Source organism: Bufo gargarizans, chromosome 6, assembly GCF_014858855.1.
Source record: "Bufo gargarizans isolate SCDJY-AF-19 chromosome 6, ASM1485885v1, whole genome shotgun sequence".
Taxonomy (NCBI): domain Eukaryota; kingdom Metazoa; phylum Chordata; class Amphibia; order Anura; family Bufonidae; genus Bufo; species Bufo gargarizans.
Genome location: NC_058085.1, coordinates 37,343,626 through 37,362,487, shown reverse-complemented (window position 1 = coordinate 37,362,487; position 18,862 = coordinate 37,343,626). Strand labels below are relative to the sequence as shown.

Sequence of the window (18,862 nt, the reverse complement as noted above, 5' to 3'; positions counted from 1 at the left end):
TGCTGATCTTGTTTTCCAGTCTGCTACAAAGTTAAGTGCTGAACATTTATCTGTTATTTTCTGTTTGCTGGATCCCAGGTGACCCTGACTCCCTCCGTGTCTGGTGTAGGGAGACGGTGGTCGTGTCCCCTCACTATTGTAGGGTGTTCAGGGGTTATATAGTCGAGGTACGTGGATATGCAACCTTCCACCTTTCGGATCTTTGCATAGGCTGAGCAGCCAGGGAAAGTGCTAGGTCTTGTGCAGGGAGTCTCCCTTTTGGTTCCTTAGCTTTGGATCCACTCAGTCATATATGCATGTTGCTTTGTCTTGTTTCCTGTACACCGTCCGTGACAAGAACATTTGGCGCATCATAAAGAGGAAGGTGCAACAAAGAAGGCCCAAGACGATTGAACAGTTAGAGGCCTGTATTAGACAAGAATGGGAGAGCATTCCTATTTCTAAACTTGAGAAACTGGTCTCCTCGGTCCCCAGACGTCTGTTGAGTGTTGTAAGAAGAAGGGGAGATGCCACACAGTGGTGAAAATGGCCTTGTCCCAACTTTTTGGGGATTTGTTGACACCATGATTCAACATATTTACCCCTTAAAATGGTACATTTTCTCAGTTTAAACTTTTGTTCCGTGATTTATGTTCTATTCTGAATAAAATATTAGAAGTTGGCACCTCCACATCATTGCATTCAGTATTTATTCACAATTTGTATAGTGTCCCAACTTTTTTGGAATCCGGTTTGTATAAATACTATAATACTGCATCTATGTACAAGAATATAACTACTATAATACTGCTCCTATGTACAAGAATATAACTACTATAATACTGCTCCTATGTACAAGAATATAACTACTATAATACTGCTCCTATGTACAAAAATATAACTACTATAATACTGCTCCTATGTACAAGAATATAACTACTATAATACTGCCTCCTATGTACAAGAATATAACTACTATAGTACTGCTCCTATGTACAAGAATATAACTACTATAATACTACCTCCTATGTACAAGAATATAACTACTATAATACTGCCTCCTATGTACAAGAATATAACTACTATAATACTGCTCCTATGTACAAGAATATAACTACTAAAATACTACCTCCTATGTACAAGAATATAACTACTATAATACTACCTCCTATGTACAAGAATATAACTACTATAATACTGCTCCTATGTACAAGAATATAACTACTATTATACTGCCTCCTATGTACAAGAATATAACTACTATAATACTGCTCCTATGTACAAGAATATAACTACTATTATACTGCCTCCTATGTACAAGAATATAACTACTATAATACTGTCTCCTATGTACAAGAATATAACTACTATTATACTGCCTCCTATGTACAAGAATATAACTACTATAATACTGCCTCCTATGTACAAGAATATAACTACTATAATACTGCTCCTCTGTACAAGAATATAACTACTATAATACCCCTCCTATGTACAAGAATATAACTACTATAATACTGCCTCCTATGTACAAGAATATAACTACTATAATACTGCCTCCTATGTACAAGAATATAACTACTATAATACTGCCTCCTATGTACAAGACTATAACTACTATAATACTACTCCTATGTACAAGAATATAACTACTATAATACTGTCTCTTATGTACAAGAATATAACTACTATACTACTGCTCCTATGTACAAGAATATAACTACTATAATACTGCTCCTATGTACAAGAATATAAATACTATAATACTGCCTCCTATGTACAGGAATATAACTACTATAATACTGCTCCTATGTACAAGAATATAACTACTATAATACTGCCCCTATGTACAAGAATATAACTACTATAATACTGCTCCTATGTACAAGAATATAACTACTATAATACTACCTCCTATGTACAAGAATATAACTACTATAATACTGTCTCCTATGTACAAGAATATAACTACTATAATACTGTCTCCTATGTACAAGAATATAACTGCCATAAAAATGACTATTATATTTATGTATGACAAAGGCCAGTTGAGGTAGCCTGGATATAAGGCAGTAGTCAGGACAGATGATTGTGGTTACCATTAGTGGTAAGTTGAGCTGTGTACACTTGGTTATGATGAGTAGCATTTATGAACATTTTTGACAGTTGAGCAAATAAAAAAAATCAAGGTATCCTAGGAAATGTCCAGATTTGTGATGATTCACTGATAAACCTCACAAAATTATATTGTATCCATCTGAGCAGTGTAATTCAGCCCTTAATGGATCTGCTCCAGAAAAACGTCAAGAACATGACTTTTATGCGCTCAGTTTACGCCTTTTTAATGTTTATTCCTCCTTTTTTACACTTTACCCAGACAAGGAGCGAGAGTGTCCGGAGCCATCAAATATATTAGTCTGTATACAGAGCAATGGACATATTTTCCTGTGATTTAACATCATAATCTCCAGTTGAGAAAAGAGCCTGGTATAATATCAATATACTATGCTGGTATAACCTGGGTATCTCCTGTATATAATTGTATACGTACAGCTGGTATAAGTTATACATCTTCTTGTATATAGTGATATGGAGCATGCCGGTATAACCTGGGCATCTCCTGTATATAGTTATATATGTACAGCTGGTATAAGTTATACATCTTCTTGTATATAGTGATATGGAGCATGCTGGTATAACCTGGGCATCTCCTGTATATAGTTATATATGTACAGCTGGTATAAGTTATACATCTTCTTGTATATAGTGATATGGAGCATGCTGGTATAACCTGGGCATCTCCTGTATATAGTTATATATGTACAGCTGGTATAAGTTATACATCTTCTTGTATATAGTGATATGGACCATGCTGGTATAACCTGGGTATCTCCTGTATATAATTATATATGTACAGCTGGTATAAGTTATACATCTTCTTGTATATAGTGATATGGACCATGCTGCTATAACCTGGGAATCTCCTGTATATAATTATATATTTACAGCTGGTATAAGTTATACATCTTCTTGTATATAGTGATATGGACCATGCTGGTATAACCTGGGTATCTCCTGTATATAATTATATATGTACAGTTGGTATAAGTTATACATCTTCTTGTATACAGTGATATGGACCATGCTGGTATAACCTGGGCATCTCCTGTATATAATTATATATGTACAGCTTTTATAAGTTATACATCTTCTTGTATATAGTGATATGGACCATGCTGGTATAACCTGGGCATCTCCTGTATATAATTATATATGTACAGCTGGTATAAGTTTATACATCTTCTTGTATACAGTGATATAGACCATGCTGGTATAACCTGGGTATCTCCTGTATATTAATAGTATAATGGATACACCGCATACACAGCACCTACTCTACCTCTGATAACACCACTTAAGATTGCCGCAGATTCTCAAACATTATACTCTCAGTCAAATACCCTGCTACTGTTTCTTGATCCACGGTGCATTCCTTTCTCTATAAATTCAGTGATAACATCCAGGGTATATTAGACCGGTATCTGTTTCTTGGAGCGTGGCCGTGCCGGTGGCTTAGCTCCGTTCCAAGGCTGGTTGGTCATCTTCAGCAGGTAGGTCTGTAGGTCTTTTTAATGGACCACCTATGTGGAGGAAGACTCTTCACATGCACATTCTCCAGTAGCTTTAGTCATCATGGCTGCCCTGCCACATCAGGCCATATCAGGTATATTAGACCGGTATTTGTTTCTTGGACCGTGGCCGGGCCGGTGGCTTAGCTCCGTTCTTATATTTAAAAAGATTGCACTCAGGAACAACAAGTTACGTCACTGTTTGAGCTACGGGTGGCTGTATGTTTGGCACATACAGCCACCCGTAGCTCAAACAGTGATGTCACTTGTGGCTCCTAAGGAGTGCAATCTTTTTAAATATAAGAACGGAGCTAAGCCACCGGCCCGGCCACGGTCCAAGAAACAAATACCGGTCTAATATACCTGATATGGCCTGATATGGCCTGATGTGGCAGGGCAGCCATGATGACTAAAGCTACTGGAGAATGTGCATGTGAAGGGTCTTCCTCCACATAGGTGGTCCATTAAAAAGACCTACAGACCTACCTGCTGAAGATGACCAACCAGCCTTGGAGAAGAGCCAGTTTTGAAGCTGGATCTATTAGAAAGGAGCAGTCAGGTTGGTGCCACCGGGTCAGAAGAAGAATCTTGCATCACCATCTGGGAATATTAGAGAAGCGGTAGATACCTCAAGGAAGTTCGACAAGCTGCAAGGAAAGGAGACAATTGAGGCTCATAGGCCTCAATGTCAGGAACATCCTCATGGAATATAGCAGTGCTAAGTTCATATGCACTGTAAATAGTGGCAAGTTCTGTACGTGGAAGTGACTAACCCTCAAGTGATGTGCCTTTAAGACTGTACAAACACTAAGAGTACTATGCCTTCCTACTAAGTGATGCAACTGTCAAGCTGTTAGTAATATGTTTGGTGCAAGATTTTTTTCAAGCACAGCGTCCTCCAGTGGGGAGAATAATGTGGAAATAAGTAATATACAGTCAGGTCCATAAATATTGGGATAGCAACACAATTCTAAAATTTTGGGCTCTATACACCAACACAATGGATTTGAAATGAAACAAACAAGATGTGCTTTACCTGTAGACTGTCAGTGTCAATTTGAGGGCATTTACATCAAAATCAGGTGAACGGTGCAGGAATTACAACAGTTTGCATATTTGCCTCCCACTTGTTAAGGGTCCAAAAGTAATGGGACAATTGGCTTCTCAGCTGTTCCATGGCCAGGTGTGTGTTATTCCCTCATTATCCCAATTACAATGAGCAGATAAAAGGTCCAGAGTTCATTTCAAGTGTGCTATTTGCATTTGGAATCTGTTGCTGTCAACTCTCAAGATGAGATCGAAAGAGCTGTCACCATCAGTGAAGCAAGCCATCATTAGGCTGGAAAAAAAAAAATGAGAGATAGCAAAAACATTAGGCCTGGCCAAAACAACTGTTTGGAACATTGTTAAAAAGAAGGAACGCATAGGTGAGCTCAGCAACACCAGAAGACCACGAAAAACAACTGTGGTGGATGACTGAAGAATTCTGTCCCTGGTGAAGAAAACTCCCTTCACAGCAGTTGGCCAGATCAAGAACACTCTCCAGGAGGTAGGTGTATGTGTGTCAAAGTCAACAATCAAGAGAAGACTTCCCCAGAGTGAATACAGAGGGTTCACCACAAGATGTAAACCATTGGTGAGCCTCAAAAACAAGAAGGGCGGATTAGAGTTTGCCAAGCGACATCTAAAAAAGCCTTCACAGTTCTGGAACAACATCCTATGGACAGATGAGACCAAGATCAACTTGTACCAGAGTGATGGGAAGAGTATGGAGAAGGAAAGGAACTGCTCATGATCCTAAGCATACCACCTCATCAGTGAAGCATGGTGGTGGTAGTGTCATGGCGTGGGCATGTATGGCTTCCAATGGAACTGGTTCTCTTGTATTTATTGATGATGTGACTGCTGACAAAAGCAGCAGGATGAATTCTGAAGATGTTTTTCGGGCAATATTATCTGCTCATATTCAGCCAAATGCCCCAGAACTCATTGGACGGTGCTTCACAGAGCAGATGGACAGACCCAAAGCATAAGTTTGATTTATGATTATTATTATGTCCCATTACTTTTGGTTGTTTTAACAAGTGGGAGGCACATATGCAAACTGTACTAATTCCTACACTGTTCACCTGATTTGGATGTAAATACCCTCAAATTAAAGCTGACTGTCTGCAGTTACAGTACATATTGTTTGTTTAATTTTTAAATCCATTGTGGTGGTGTATAGAGCCAAAAATGTTACAATTGTGTTGATGTCCCAATATTTATGGACCTGACTGTACAGTATCTATCCTCTGCTATTATTTCCACACCATCCTGTAACGTGACGTTGAGTTCATGTTGATTGTCACCCAGCTTTGCCTAAAACAGATACCATGAGAATAGATGATATGACGGAGATGGTTCTGTAATATTTCTGTAATTTCTAGTCGTATTCCTCTCGGTGCAGAGCCAACCTTCAGGCCTGCCATGTGTGATGCTCAGAGTAACCTAGGTTGGTTCCTGGGGTACCGGCTTCCATGATCTGACTCGGTCACTCTTCTCCACGTCTTTCTCCCCGTGGTTCGTACAATAGTCTCAGTGTCTCCATATAACCGGCCAGGCTCAGGTTCTAAGGATCTCAGGTTTCCAGACATTATTCTGCCATGCCGGCCTCTCTGTAAATCATCTCATCATGGAGCCTGCTGGTTCTCAGCATACATCGGCTCCTCCGTTCATTTCTTCAAGACTGAGCACCGCAGCCACGTCTGGCTAGGCGAGATGGATGGTTCAGTAAAGCTCAGCCACTTTGGCAAAACATTTGCACTACCGAAGGAATGTCCAAAGAGTCAGTTTTGCAGACAGTATCACACATGAGAAGCTTAGGTTCATTAACTCAGCAAATGGTATCACACTTAAGAGGTTTAGATATACTTACTATTTTAGCTGATAGTATCCCACGGTATAGGATTAGATACATGGATCAGAAGACAGTATTACATATGATGAGATCAAATAAACAGCTTAGCAAACAGTATTACACATTACAGGTTTAGATACACAGCTCAGAAGACAGTATCACACATGATAGGTTTAGATACAGTAGCTCAGCAGACAGTATCACACAGGGTAGGTTTAGATACAGCACCATGGTAGACAGTATCACACATGGTAGACTTAGCTACATGAGTCAGTAGACAGAATCATGCGTGATAAGATTAGATACATAGTTTAGTAGACATTATAACACATGAATGGCTTAGATACCCCATCTCAGCAGACAGACACATGATAGGATTAGCTACAAAGCTCTGCAGGTAGTATCACTCATGATAGGATTAGATACATCTCTCAACAGACAATATCACACATGAATGGATTTGATACACCTGCTAAGCGGACAGTATCACACATAATAGGCTTAGATACTTCTGCACAGCAGACAGAGTCACACATGATAGGTTTAGATACACCAACATGGTAGACAGTATCACACATAATAGTCCTAGGTACTCTATGTTAAAGGACAAAAACACACATAATAGCTTAAGATACACCTCCATGTCAGACAGTATCACATGTGGTAGACTTAGCTACACAGATCAGTAGACAGTATCACACATGATAGCTTTAGATACACTATGTCAAAAGACAATATCACACATGATAGGTTTAGATACACCTCCATGGTGACCAGCTCAGCGTACAGTACCACACATGAATAGCTTAGATATCCAGGCTCAACTGACAGTATCTCATAAGAGCAGATGTATGTCTTGAAGCCCCTTTGCCCAAATAATGCAAAACCTGTAACCCCCCTCCCTACCCCCTTTTAATGCTCAGATGTAATATATAGCCTCAGTCTCCTCAGGCCCCAGGGGTGACTACAACTTGTGATCCCCTTTCTTTGCACCCCTGCCTGTGAGGCTTTTATACAGAGGCATACTGTTCCTGGAAATGTTGATACGCTACTTAAAATTACATGAGGTAATGGTTTCACGTGCTCCGCCATTAGGTCATTGGTAGCTTATTTTTTTTCCCATAAAAAAGCATCATTTCCAAAACCTGCACTGTACACTCTAGTTAATGGCCCTTATTTAAGAGACTGCTGTCATCTCACATGGTGGGGGAGGTTTCTCCCCAAAATTCTCAAGGAAACTCCATTAAACTAATGGAAGACTCTCAAGATGTCCACCACTTCTCCAGAAGAAACTCCTGCTCCGTCTTTGGTCTATCGACGTGTTAAAGCCATCACAGTCTCTTGCCCGTTCCTTATGTATTTGCTGGAAATTATCTTCTGCGTCCTGGTCACCTCAGCCAAATACCCGCATACCTCCACTTCAGCCAAATAAATGACCTCAACGGCACGTCTCTCACCCCATAAATCAGGCAGGGTGAGCCCCCGTCATGGCCCTCAGACTACCAGCGTTTTCCATTCCTTACAAACCTCACACTTTCCAGCAGGTGTTAATGCAATTCACGGTCGACAGATAGAAAGCAAAAAAATTCTGCTGCCGTTTTCAAACACTGTACACTCGGGATCTTGTGATTGATAGGCATGGACCATAATAATAGCACATGCAATCACAGCGACTCCAGAATCATGTTTTCTTTAATATAAAGCCTCCTCATAACCATCCCTCTGATGGCTGCCTGTTTTTTGAAGAAATTTTGGAAAGAGGTCGTCGATGGTCACAAAAATCAGGCGAAGTAAAGACACAGCAATTCATTTTGTGATGCAGGTTGAAACTTTGGGGCACAAAATGCTCTCAACTTTAAGAGTTAGCTAGAAATCTGTCTGCAGACCATACACATTCATTTTCCGGATGAATCTGTGGGATCAGCCGATAATTTGTTGCACATGTCCATCCAGACGCTCTGTCCACCCTGTGTACAAGCCTCAAGTACATAATTTGACTCTATATCCAGCTGAATTCCACTCATCTACTGTAGCAGCCAGTGGTCTCCAAATTCTTCTACTCTGGCATGTGACATAAAATAGATGTATTCTGTAATTGACTGGATAGTCTTAGTCCTTCTCAGCAATAGTAGATCAGAAGAATGGTCAGGACTATGAAAACCTCAACAGGAAAACTGCTGCTACCAGGAATGTCTGTGTCATTAATTATGTAATTAGAAATATCTACATCATCAGGAACGTTGCTGTCATCAGGAATGTCAGTGTCATCAGGATTGTCAACTTTGTCAGGAATGCCTAAGTCATCAAGCATGTTTACATCATGAGGAACGTCTGCCTCATCATGAATAGCTACATTATCAGGAATGTCTACAAATATCTATGTCATCAGCAATGGTTATGTCATTGGGAATTTCTAGTCATCAGCAAATCTATGTCATCAGGAATGTGATATCATCAGGATTACCAACGCCATCAGGAATTTCTAAATCATCAGGAATGACACCAACAATGTCTATGCCATCTTGAAGGTCTGTGTAATCAGGAATGTTGATGTCATCAGCAAAGTCTATGTCATCAAGAAGGTTTATGTCATCAGGAATGTCTACATCATCATCAGGAATGTGATGTCATCTTGTTTGCCAATGCCATCAGGAATGCCCAAATCAACTGGAATGTCTAAATTATCAGGAATATCTATGTCATCAGGAACATTGATGTCATCAGGAATGTCTATGACATCAGGAAGGACTAATTCATCAGCAAGGTTTATGTCATCAGGATAGTCTACATAATCAGGAATGTGATGTCATCAGGGTTGCCAATGCCATCAGGAATTACCAAATCATCCAAAATGTCTAAATTATCAGGAATATCTATGCCATCTGGAAGATATAGTCATCAGGAATGTGGAAGTCATCAGCAAAGTTTATGTCATCAGGAAGGTTTATGTCATCAGGAATGTCTACATCATCAGGAATGTGATGTCATCAGGGTTGCCAATGCCATTAGGAATGCCCAAATCATCTGGAATGTCTAAATCATCAGGAATATCTATGTAATCAGGAACATTGATGTCATCATGAATGTTGATGTCATTAGGAATGGTGACATCATCAGAAACATCAGGAACAGGCATACTGGAGGTGAAACATAAAGAACATTGGAGTTCTGTGTAGTCATTGGGTGAACCACATTGGTTCTACATCATCAGGTTATCCTCAGCATTCATCATTGTGTCAGGTTTGCCAACAATCCAGAAATTCCTAGACAGTGAAAATAGGGCATATTGTTCTAGTGTCCCGTGGAAAAAATAGTTGTGTCCATGGTAGTGTCCAATGTGATTGTAATTCTCATCATTTTACAGTCCAGAGCACATGATGATAAGGAGGTCACATCAGTATATTGATCTATTCACATATTACTTTTGATCTTTTTTATTCATTATGATTTTCCAGTTTGGCCTTAAAAAATTGTTTTTATTATCCATGATTTTTTGGCAAGTTGTCCAGAATAAAGAAAACTTGAGGTTGGCAACTCTGCATTGTGTCCTCAGAGCTCAGTGGTCACTAAAGAAGTCAATTGTCACCTCACCCATTCTGGCTGACCATATACAACTGGCAATCCAAAATTTACAATAAACCAGTGTCTCTTAAGCTCCTAGCATACCAGATTATTAGAATTTTTTTGCTGTAGCAGGTTCTAGACCACAATTGCCCACAAACTTTTGGGTAGACGGTGGCTAGTAACTTTTTAAGAGTCCACCAAACCAAAAAATAAACATGGGGAGCACTTGTACACATCAAGCTTGTAACATTTCAACGTGAAAGGTCTCAGTATCTGAGCTTCTTAACTTGAGATTTGAGAACATAATTGTGATTTTTACTCTTTGTAGTCACGCTGTATGATGGAATGAACATTGCCACCCATCAAGCCGCCTGGCGGTAGGGTCTCTGTAACCGCTCGTCTGTCGTGAGTTTGAGGACCTTTCCGCAACTAGCCACATGAAAGGCTTCCAACAAGCAGACTCCTGTAATGTGGCCAAATCCATGACTTCATTGTGAATTACGATACAATGTCGTTCTTATCTGTATCCTTCTGTCTACTGCTTCATAATTGAATCCCTATGTCAAGCAATCAGCGGACAGGAAACCAATTGTTCTAATGCTGGATGGCGTGAGGACTAATAATGTTAATCTGAAGCTGGCTCCCAGATCTAGCACCTAAGGTAATGTTAGCTTGCCATTTTTTAACTCATTGACAACCACAGAGACAAGTTTCTTGCTTTCACCAGAGGTTGGTGAACTAGGTCAAGTTATCAAGAGAGAGTCCTCATCAAAATCAGGACTTTGCTAATCTGAGCAAATTCGAGGGTCCTCTGTACTAGGAAGGCCATGATCAGCCTGGGTTAGACCCTCTCTTCTCACCACTGATTCCAAGAACTACTTAGATGAGGAAGCCAGCGGATCACACTGTAAAATATCTGAATGGGACAAATTAGTTAGTGCAAATGAGACATGAGTCAAGAATGGAATACACCTAAGGAGGAGGACTGTGATGACCAGACTAAAGATGTTACATAGTTAATACGAGTGAAAAGAGACATAAGTCCATCAAGTTCAACTGAGGTATGTGAATTTTAGAAAAGAAGAGTGAGACCCAGACTTCTACACATTTTTATAAGCACTAATGTTATTTAATTTTAAGAATTCATCTAAGCCCTTCTTAAAACCGTCCACAGTTCCTGCTGTGACCACGTCCTGATGTAGACTGTTCCACAGATTTATAGATCTTACAATAAAGAAGCCTTGATGCCTCTGGAGCCTGAACTTTTTCTTCTCCAGTCGGACGCAGCGCCCCGTTGTTTTTTGAGGGGATTTTACATGTAACAGCTTTTCACCATACTGTTTGTATAGCCCATTTATATATTTGTATAGGTTAATCATGTCCCCCCTTAGACTTCTCTTCTCAAGACTAAATAAATATCATTATTTTAATCTTTCTTCATAGCTAAGACCCTCCCTGCCCCTTATCAGTTTAGTTGCTCTCCTTTGTACTCTCTCCTGCTCCAGGGCATCCTTTCTATGGACTGATGTCCAGAACTGAACTGCTTATTCCAGATGAGGCCGCACTAACGCTTTGTAAAGTGGTAATATTACATTCCTGCCCCGCGAGTCCATGCCTCGTTTAATACATGAAAATATCCTGGTGGCCTTAGAAGCAGCTGCTTGACATTGTATGCTAATCTACCCAAATTGAATCTACCATCTACAAGGACACCCAAATTCTTTTCTATAAGTGCTTCTCCCAGTGTTGCATCCCATAGGACAGTGATGTCCAACCTGTGGTCCTCCAGCTGTTGCAAAACTACAACTACCAACGTGCCCTGATAGCTGTAGGCTGACCGGGCATCCTGGGAGTTTTAGTTTAGCAACAGGTGGAGGGCTGTAGGTTGAGCATCCCTGCCCTAGGACATATGATGCACAGTGATTATTACTACCCAGATGCATAACTTTACATTTATCCACATTGAACCTCATTTGCCAAGTTGATGCCCAATCACTCAGAGTGTTCAAGTCAGCTTCTATTTTATGGACATCTTCCATAGACTGCACAGTACTACACAGATTAGTGTCATCTGCAAAAATAGAAATGGTGCTATTAATCCTGTCCTTTAATATCATTAATAAATAAATTAAATAATAGAGGACCTAGCACTGAACCTTGGAGTGCACCACTTATAACCCGGGACCATTCTGAAAAGGAATCATTGACCACAACTCTCAGGACACGGTCCTTCAGCCAAGTTTTAATCCAATTACAAACTATACTCTCTAGGCCTATAGAGTATTTGACCTATTAAACGTCTATTATTTGGGCCTTTGGATGAGAGATTCACTGTGGACCTACCTAAGGCCATATTAAGTGCTTAAAAAGCACTTGTCAGCAGGATTAACCCCATTAAGGCAGGCATGCTTCCTGGTAGAGTTGATCCTGCTGATTAAAATGATATCTGTCTTGTGAAAATTGGTTGTGGCATTCCCAAGAATAAAGACTTTTATTCTTTATCCAAAGATGTGCCTCAGTGAACTGAAGGGAGTGGTCAGCACTGGAAAGCTGCGGGGCTAGGCCCCACCCCTTGTGCCCCTGGAGCTCTCATTGGGATAAGGAGTAAAAGTATTTATTTCTTAGGAATGCTACAACTGATTTTCGCAAGGCATGTATCATTTTAATCAGCAGGATCTTCCCTATCAGGCAGTGTGCCTAGTTAAATCGGGTAGATCTTACTGACAAGTGCTCTTTAAGCACTTTTATAAAGCCCTGGGCTGGTCCACAAGGGCCCAAATAATTGAACTGGTCATCTTTGGACTAGTCATCTCAGTCCTCCTCCGTAGCGTGTACAGCATTCTTGACCCCATGTTACATTTGTACCCAGTTCTATTGTAAATGTGGAACTGGTTATGGTTTATGACGGCATTTTCACCACGTGTTTTTACTTGACTCTTATTAAAACTCTGGTTCACTTGTGATGACTGTCAAATGGGCTGCCGCAAAAATTCTGAATGGCGTTGCTGTTAATCAAGGCCACCTAGGGTGAAGACAGAGATGCTGTGTAAGATATCGGCATTGTGTGAGGTTCTGATGAAGGAATGGAGGCAAGTGGTATTTATTGCAGTAGCACCATTTGTTGGTGGTCTTCAGTTCAAATCCACTATTTTTACTGTATACAGGAGTAGCAGCATGGACTTTGGGCTTGACTGAAACTTCTTAAATTCTGAAGTAGGACAAGGAAGAAAGCTGCTGCCAGCCAAAGGATCAGACCTGTTGGAATCCAACTGCCCAAGGCTTATTCCCACATCTGCTGTTGGGTGAAATTTGGGTGACTGACACCATAAATCTGTGGCCAATCCACTGCACTTATCTAAACAGGGAAACATCAAATTCAGCTCTGCTACATCAAAACATAGCGATGAATCTGGCATGTTGCAAAAGCAACGCAGTAAGGGCTCATGCACACAAACGTATTTTCTTTCCGTGTCCGTTTAGTTTTTTTTGCGAACTGCATGCGGAACCATTCATTTTAATGGGTCCGCAAAAAAAGGAAGGTACTCCGTGTGTATTCCGTTTCCGTATGTTCTTATTTCCGTCATGTCCTATTATTGCCCGCATTACGGACAAGGATAGTCCTGTTCTATTAGGGGCGAGCTGTTCCGTTCCGCAAAATACGGAATGCACACGGACATCATCCGTATTTTTTGCGGACAGAAAATTACATACGGTCCTGTGCATGAGGCCTAAAAGAGTGAAATTTCTCCTGTATTATTCTGCCCTCCTCGACCCTGCCCCGGGGTGAGACCCCCACAGCCGCAGCCTGGCTGATTTAAAGTAACATGTCAGAATCCTGTAAGAAAACCGCCACCTTACGCTGTAAAAAAAATGGCAATTATGCAAAGTGATTCACGTGGCCCTCCGGGTTCCTCTCCGATGACAAGGCTTTATGGCTTCCATAAACCGTAGTTATATTTCAACCCACAAAGCACATCAAACTTACCTTGCAATTAGCCTGGGAATATAAAATGCACAAATGACCATTTTGTGCGTGCGGCGCCGTTTACTGCCGCCTGAAGCTGAATTTTTTCGGTTCCCGTGTGTGTTCACTGAACTGCAGAGCTAAAAAATCTTTTAAACAGATTACGCCGCCTTAATTTTCTCCATAAATCTGTCAGCTACCTGTGAAGGGTCAAAATAATAGTGCGTATATATACTTCATAGGCACTTCATAATACCTCCCTTGTATATTAATGAAAAGAGCGATCCTACAGTAAGATGCGGGACAAAGAAAACTACAGGAAAAGCCGCCAAGAGAAAGTTTACAGTGCGGCATATCCTCTGTAAATCCAGCAATATGGGGTAAGGTAGTATACCGCCACCCCCTTATAAGTGCCAGAGTTATAGACCCTATGGAATAAGATTCTAGACCACTTTCTTTTGCAAGGCGATGTGGTCAAGATTCGATAAAGGTTCTGATTTTTTTTGGGAAGAGAATTTACAAAGATCTTTTCTAGTCATGGGATTTTACTTATATAATCCAGAAAAAAGCTTGAGTTGACGCACATGGTCTAGTTTTAACCCAGGGAATAAAAGTGAATAATACAAGTAAGGGAGTAAAAGTGTTAATGGTATTAGTCCTGGTAGTCTAGGTGAGTGAAGTGTAAAATCCCTGGTGGGCTAGAGTTATGAGGGGTTTATATACTTGGTGCACAGTGGATTATATAGATCTTACAGCTTTTTTATGTATCTGGACATGAGTTAAAAATATAGCATATCCCTGGTGGTCTATGAGAGTGAAAGTGTTCAAGGTAATAACCTTGGTGTTCTAGAGGAGTTAAATGGTTAATGTCAGCATCTCCGGTGGTCTAGAGTAAGTACTGTGGTATTTTTATACCTGGTGTACAGTGGATTATTTGGATCAGCAGCTATTTTACATGTATATGCACACATGGGTTAAAGCTAGATCCCTGGTGGGCTAAAGTGGCGTAGATGTTTTAACCCGGGTGGCCTATGAGAGTGACAGAGTTAACTTAATGATAATAAGGTAAATTTGGGATTCTAACAATTAATGTCAGCATCCCTAATTGTGGGGGCTTATATACCTGGTGCACAGTTGGTTATTTGGATCAGCAGCTATTTTATATGTACTGTATATGGACACATGGGTTAATAAGTCCCTAGTGGTCTAGAGTGGCTTAGAGGTTTTATCCTTGGTGGTCTATGAGAGTGAAAAAGTTAAAGGTAATATGTAAACCTTGGGATTTAAGGGAAGTGTTTAAAGTCAGCATCCCTGGGGGCCTAGAGCAATGTGAGGGCTTATATATCTGGTGCACAGTGGATTATATGGAGACAACAGTTGTTTTATGTATATGGAAACATTTAAAATATATATTCTTGGTGGTCTATAGTGGTTTAGAAGTTTTGCCTTGTGAGGTCTATGGGAGTAAAAGAGTTAATGATAATAACCTTTGGATTTTAGGGAGGTGAATTGGTTAATATCAGCATCCCTGGTGGCTTTGAGTACTGTGGATTGTTTTGAGCAGCAGTATTTTATGTATATGGACTGTGACACAGTGAGAGGTTTGGTCTGGGAAAACTGGTATTTTCCTCCCAGCATGTGCTGCCGGGCTGATTTACAGCCAGGTGAGGTCAAATACCGGACCGGATTTTAAGTGCCGGTCTGGGTTTTGGCAGCACCTGGCTGTCCCTAAATAGGCAGATGGGCTCAGAAGCTGTCACAACCAGACAGCTGAGAAGCTCTGACAGAGGCCTTTCAGAACCCCCTCCTTGAGTTCTCTTTGTTGTACTGTTCAGTTCCTCATCTCGTTAGCCTCTCTCAGCTGTCATGGAGTTAGACTGATTGCTTCCCTTTAAATCCCTCCCCATGGTGCATTGCTGGGCGGCTTATACTTCCTCTTGGAGTGTGTGTGCATGCTGATCTTGTTTTCCTGTCTGCTACAAAGTTAAGTGCTGAACATTCATCTGTTATTTTCTGTTTGCTGGATCCCAGGTGACCCTGACTCCCTCCGTGTCTGGAGTAGGGAGCCGGTGGTCGTGTCCCCTCACTATTGTAGGGTGTTCAGGGGTATATAGTCGAGGTACGTGGATATGCAAACCTCCACCTTTCGGATCTTTGCATAGGCTGAGCAGCCAGGGATAGTCTCAGGTCTTGTGCAGGGGTCTCCATTTTGGTTCCTTAGCTTTGGATCCACTCAGTCATATATGCATGTTGCTTTGTCTTGTTTCCTGTACACCGTCCGTGACATTATAAGCCGCCAAAACCGTCTCAAGCATGGATCCGGTTTCACTTTTGGCTGAACGCTTCCAGGGTCTTTCATTGGAGGTAGCTGATCTCCGTAAGACTTTTTCTCAGCTTCAAGTGACCGGTTCAGCTTGCGTTCATGGAGTTTGTTCTGAGCCTAAGATCTTGCTCCCGGATACGTTCTCCGAGGGTAGTGAGAATTTTGTGCGTTTTAGAGAGGCTTGCAAACTCCATTTTCGCCTTCTTCCCCATTCCTCTGGTGATGAGGAACGGAGGGTGGGGATCATTATATCGCTGCTCAGAGGTAACGCTCAGTCCTGGGCCTTTTCGCTGCCGGAGGGGGCACGGCCCCTCCGTTCAGTGGATGAATTCTTTTTAGCCCTGGGTCAGATATATGATGATCCGGATCGTATTGCTCTGGCTGAGTCTAGACTACGTCTATTATGCCAGGGTAAACAATCCGCAGAAATATACTGCTCAGAATTTCGGAGATGGGCAGCTGATACTGGTTGGAATGATGCTGCACTCCGAAAGTCAATTTTGCCATGGTCTTTCAGAGGGATTGAAAGATGCATTTGCCTTTCACGAGAGGCCTATTTCTTTGGACTCTGCTATGTCTCAGGCCGTTCGTTTTGACAGGCGTCTTAGAGAGAGAGGAGAGATGTCCCCTTCCTGTCATACTCAGTCCCAGGACAGTGCAGCGGTCCCATTCTGTGCGCAGGGGTCTTAGTCGCTGTCAGCCCCTTCTGAGCAGGAGCCCATGCAGCTGGGGTTGATTGCTTCTGACAATAGAAGATTCAGCTCGCATGGGAGGGTTTGTTTTTGTTGTGGAGGTATAAATCATTTGGCAAATATTTGTCCCTCTAGGAGATTCAGGCAGTTTTCTGTGAGTAATAAAGAAACAAACAGGAAAAAATCTTTTAAAAATGTTCCGTCTGTTGCTATTGGCAGGGTTGAGGCGGAAATTGAAGGTTTTCCGTTTGCTTGTAGTTCCCGTTTTGTCCTGCCGGCTAGGGTTGCGCTAGAGAGCAAGAACATTTTTTGTGAGATTTTTGTGGATAGTGGAGCAGCGGTCAATCTCATTGATAATCAATTTGCGATAACTCATGGTTTCCAGGTGCGCACTTTGGGAAAGGATATTCCTGTTTTTGCTATCGATTCCGCTCCACTTTCTCAGATATCATTAAAGGGCATAGTTCACAATATCCGTTTAATTGTGAGTGATGCTCATGTTGAGGATGTGTCATGTTTCGTCCTTAGCGGATTACCTACCCGGCTAGTGTTGGGGCTACCCTGGCTCACTAAACATAACCCACCATTGATTGGCAAGCGAGGCAAATAAATGGTTGGAGTGACTTTTGCAGAGAGAATTGCCTCACGACATCTGTTTCTGAGGTTGCTACTAAGACTGTACCATCTTTTCTCTCTGAATTTTCAGATGTCTTCTCTGAGAGTGGAGTTCAGGATTTGCCCCCGCACAGGGAGTACGATTGCCCTATTAATCTCATCCCAGGCGCCAAACTGCCTAAATCTCGTTTATACAATCTTTCCCAACCTGAAAGGGTCGCTATGCGTGCTTATATCTCGGAGAGTCTGAGAAAAGGACACATACGACCCTCGAAGTCACCTGTTGCTGCTGGTTTTTTATTTGTTAAGAAAAAAGATGGTTCTTTAAGACCTTGTCTGGATTTCAGGGAGCTGAACAGTATCACTATTCGTGACCCTTATCCGCTTCCTCTGATCCCGGACCTGTTTAACCAGGTTGTTGGGGCTAAAGTCTTTTCCAAATTAGATCTAAGAGGGGCATACAACCTGGTCAGGGTCAGAGAAGGAGACGAATGGAAGACGGCCTTCAATACTCCTGAGGGCCATTTTGAGAATTTGGTTATGCCTTTTGGTTTGATGAATGTCCCAGCCGTTTTTCAGCATTTCGTGAACAGCATTTTTTATCATTTGATGGGAAAATTTGTATTGGTGTATTTGGATGACATTTTGATTTTTTTCTCCTGATTTTTCTCCTGATTTCAAAAAAAAGGAACATTTACGTCAGGTCTTGCTCATCCTGCGGGAGAATAAATTATATGCGAAACTGGAAAAATGTGTGTTTCGGTTCCAGAAATTCAATTTCTGGGGTTTCTTCTCTCCGCTTCTGGTTTTCGCATGGACCCCGAGAAGGTCCGCGCTGTGCTTGAGTGGGAGCTTCCTGAGAATCAGAAGGCGCTGATGCGTTTTTTGGGCTTTGCCAATTATTACAGGAAGTTTATTTTGAATTCTTTGTGACTGATATTCGTTTTTCATAATTTAGGTTTTTGGATTTTTTCTTCCCTTGTATTTCGTTGATTGGTTTTTCTGTATTTATATTTATTCGGCTGCTGCCGTTTTTGGGGGTTATTGTTTTAATCCTGCGTTTTGTCCCTAGGTTTTTCTGGTTCACTGTCTTTCCCCATCTTGTGGGTTTTCTCCGTTTTGCCTAGGCTGTGCGCCGTTAATTTCTTGCGGTCTGCTGCAGCCCTCCTTCGCCAACCCCTTCCCCCCCCCCCTCTC

General features: G+C 41.3%; 1 protein-coding gene across 1 annotated transcript in view; it reads right to left on the bottom strand.

Annotated features, from left to right (window-relative positions):
- Window positions 1-9,643, bottom strand: part of LOC122941951 (tripartite motif-containing protein 16-like) — a 46,545-nt gene extending 36,902 nt beyond the window's left edge. The window contains exons 1-4 of the mRNA XM_044299446.1: window positions 9,505-9,643; window positions 9,148-9,291; window positions 8,972-9,073; window positions 8,692-8,856 (exon numbers count right to left, since the gene is read on the bottom strand). Coding sequence (XP_044155381.1) covers window positions 8,692-8,856; window positions 8,972-9,073; window positions 9,148-9,291; window positions 9,505-9,643 — 550 coding nt within the window. The remainder of the gene's footprint in view (window positions 1-8,691; window positions 8,857-8,971; window positions 9,074-9,147; window positions 9,292-9,504) is intronic.
- Window positions 9,644-18,862: the final 9,219 nt, after the last annotated feature.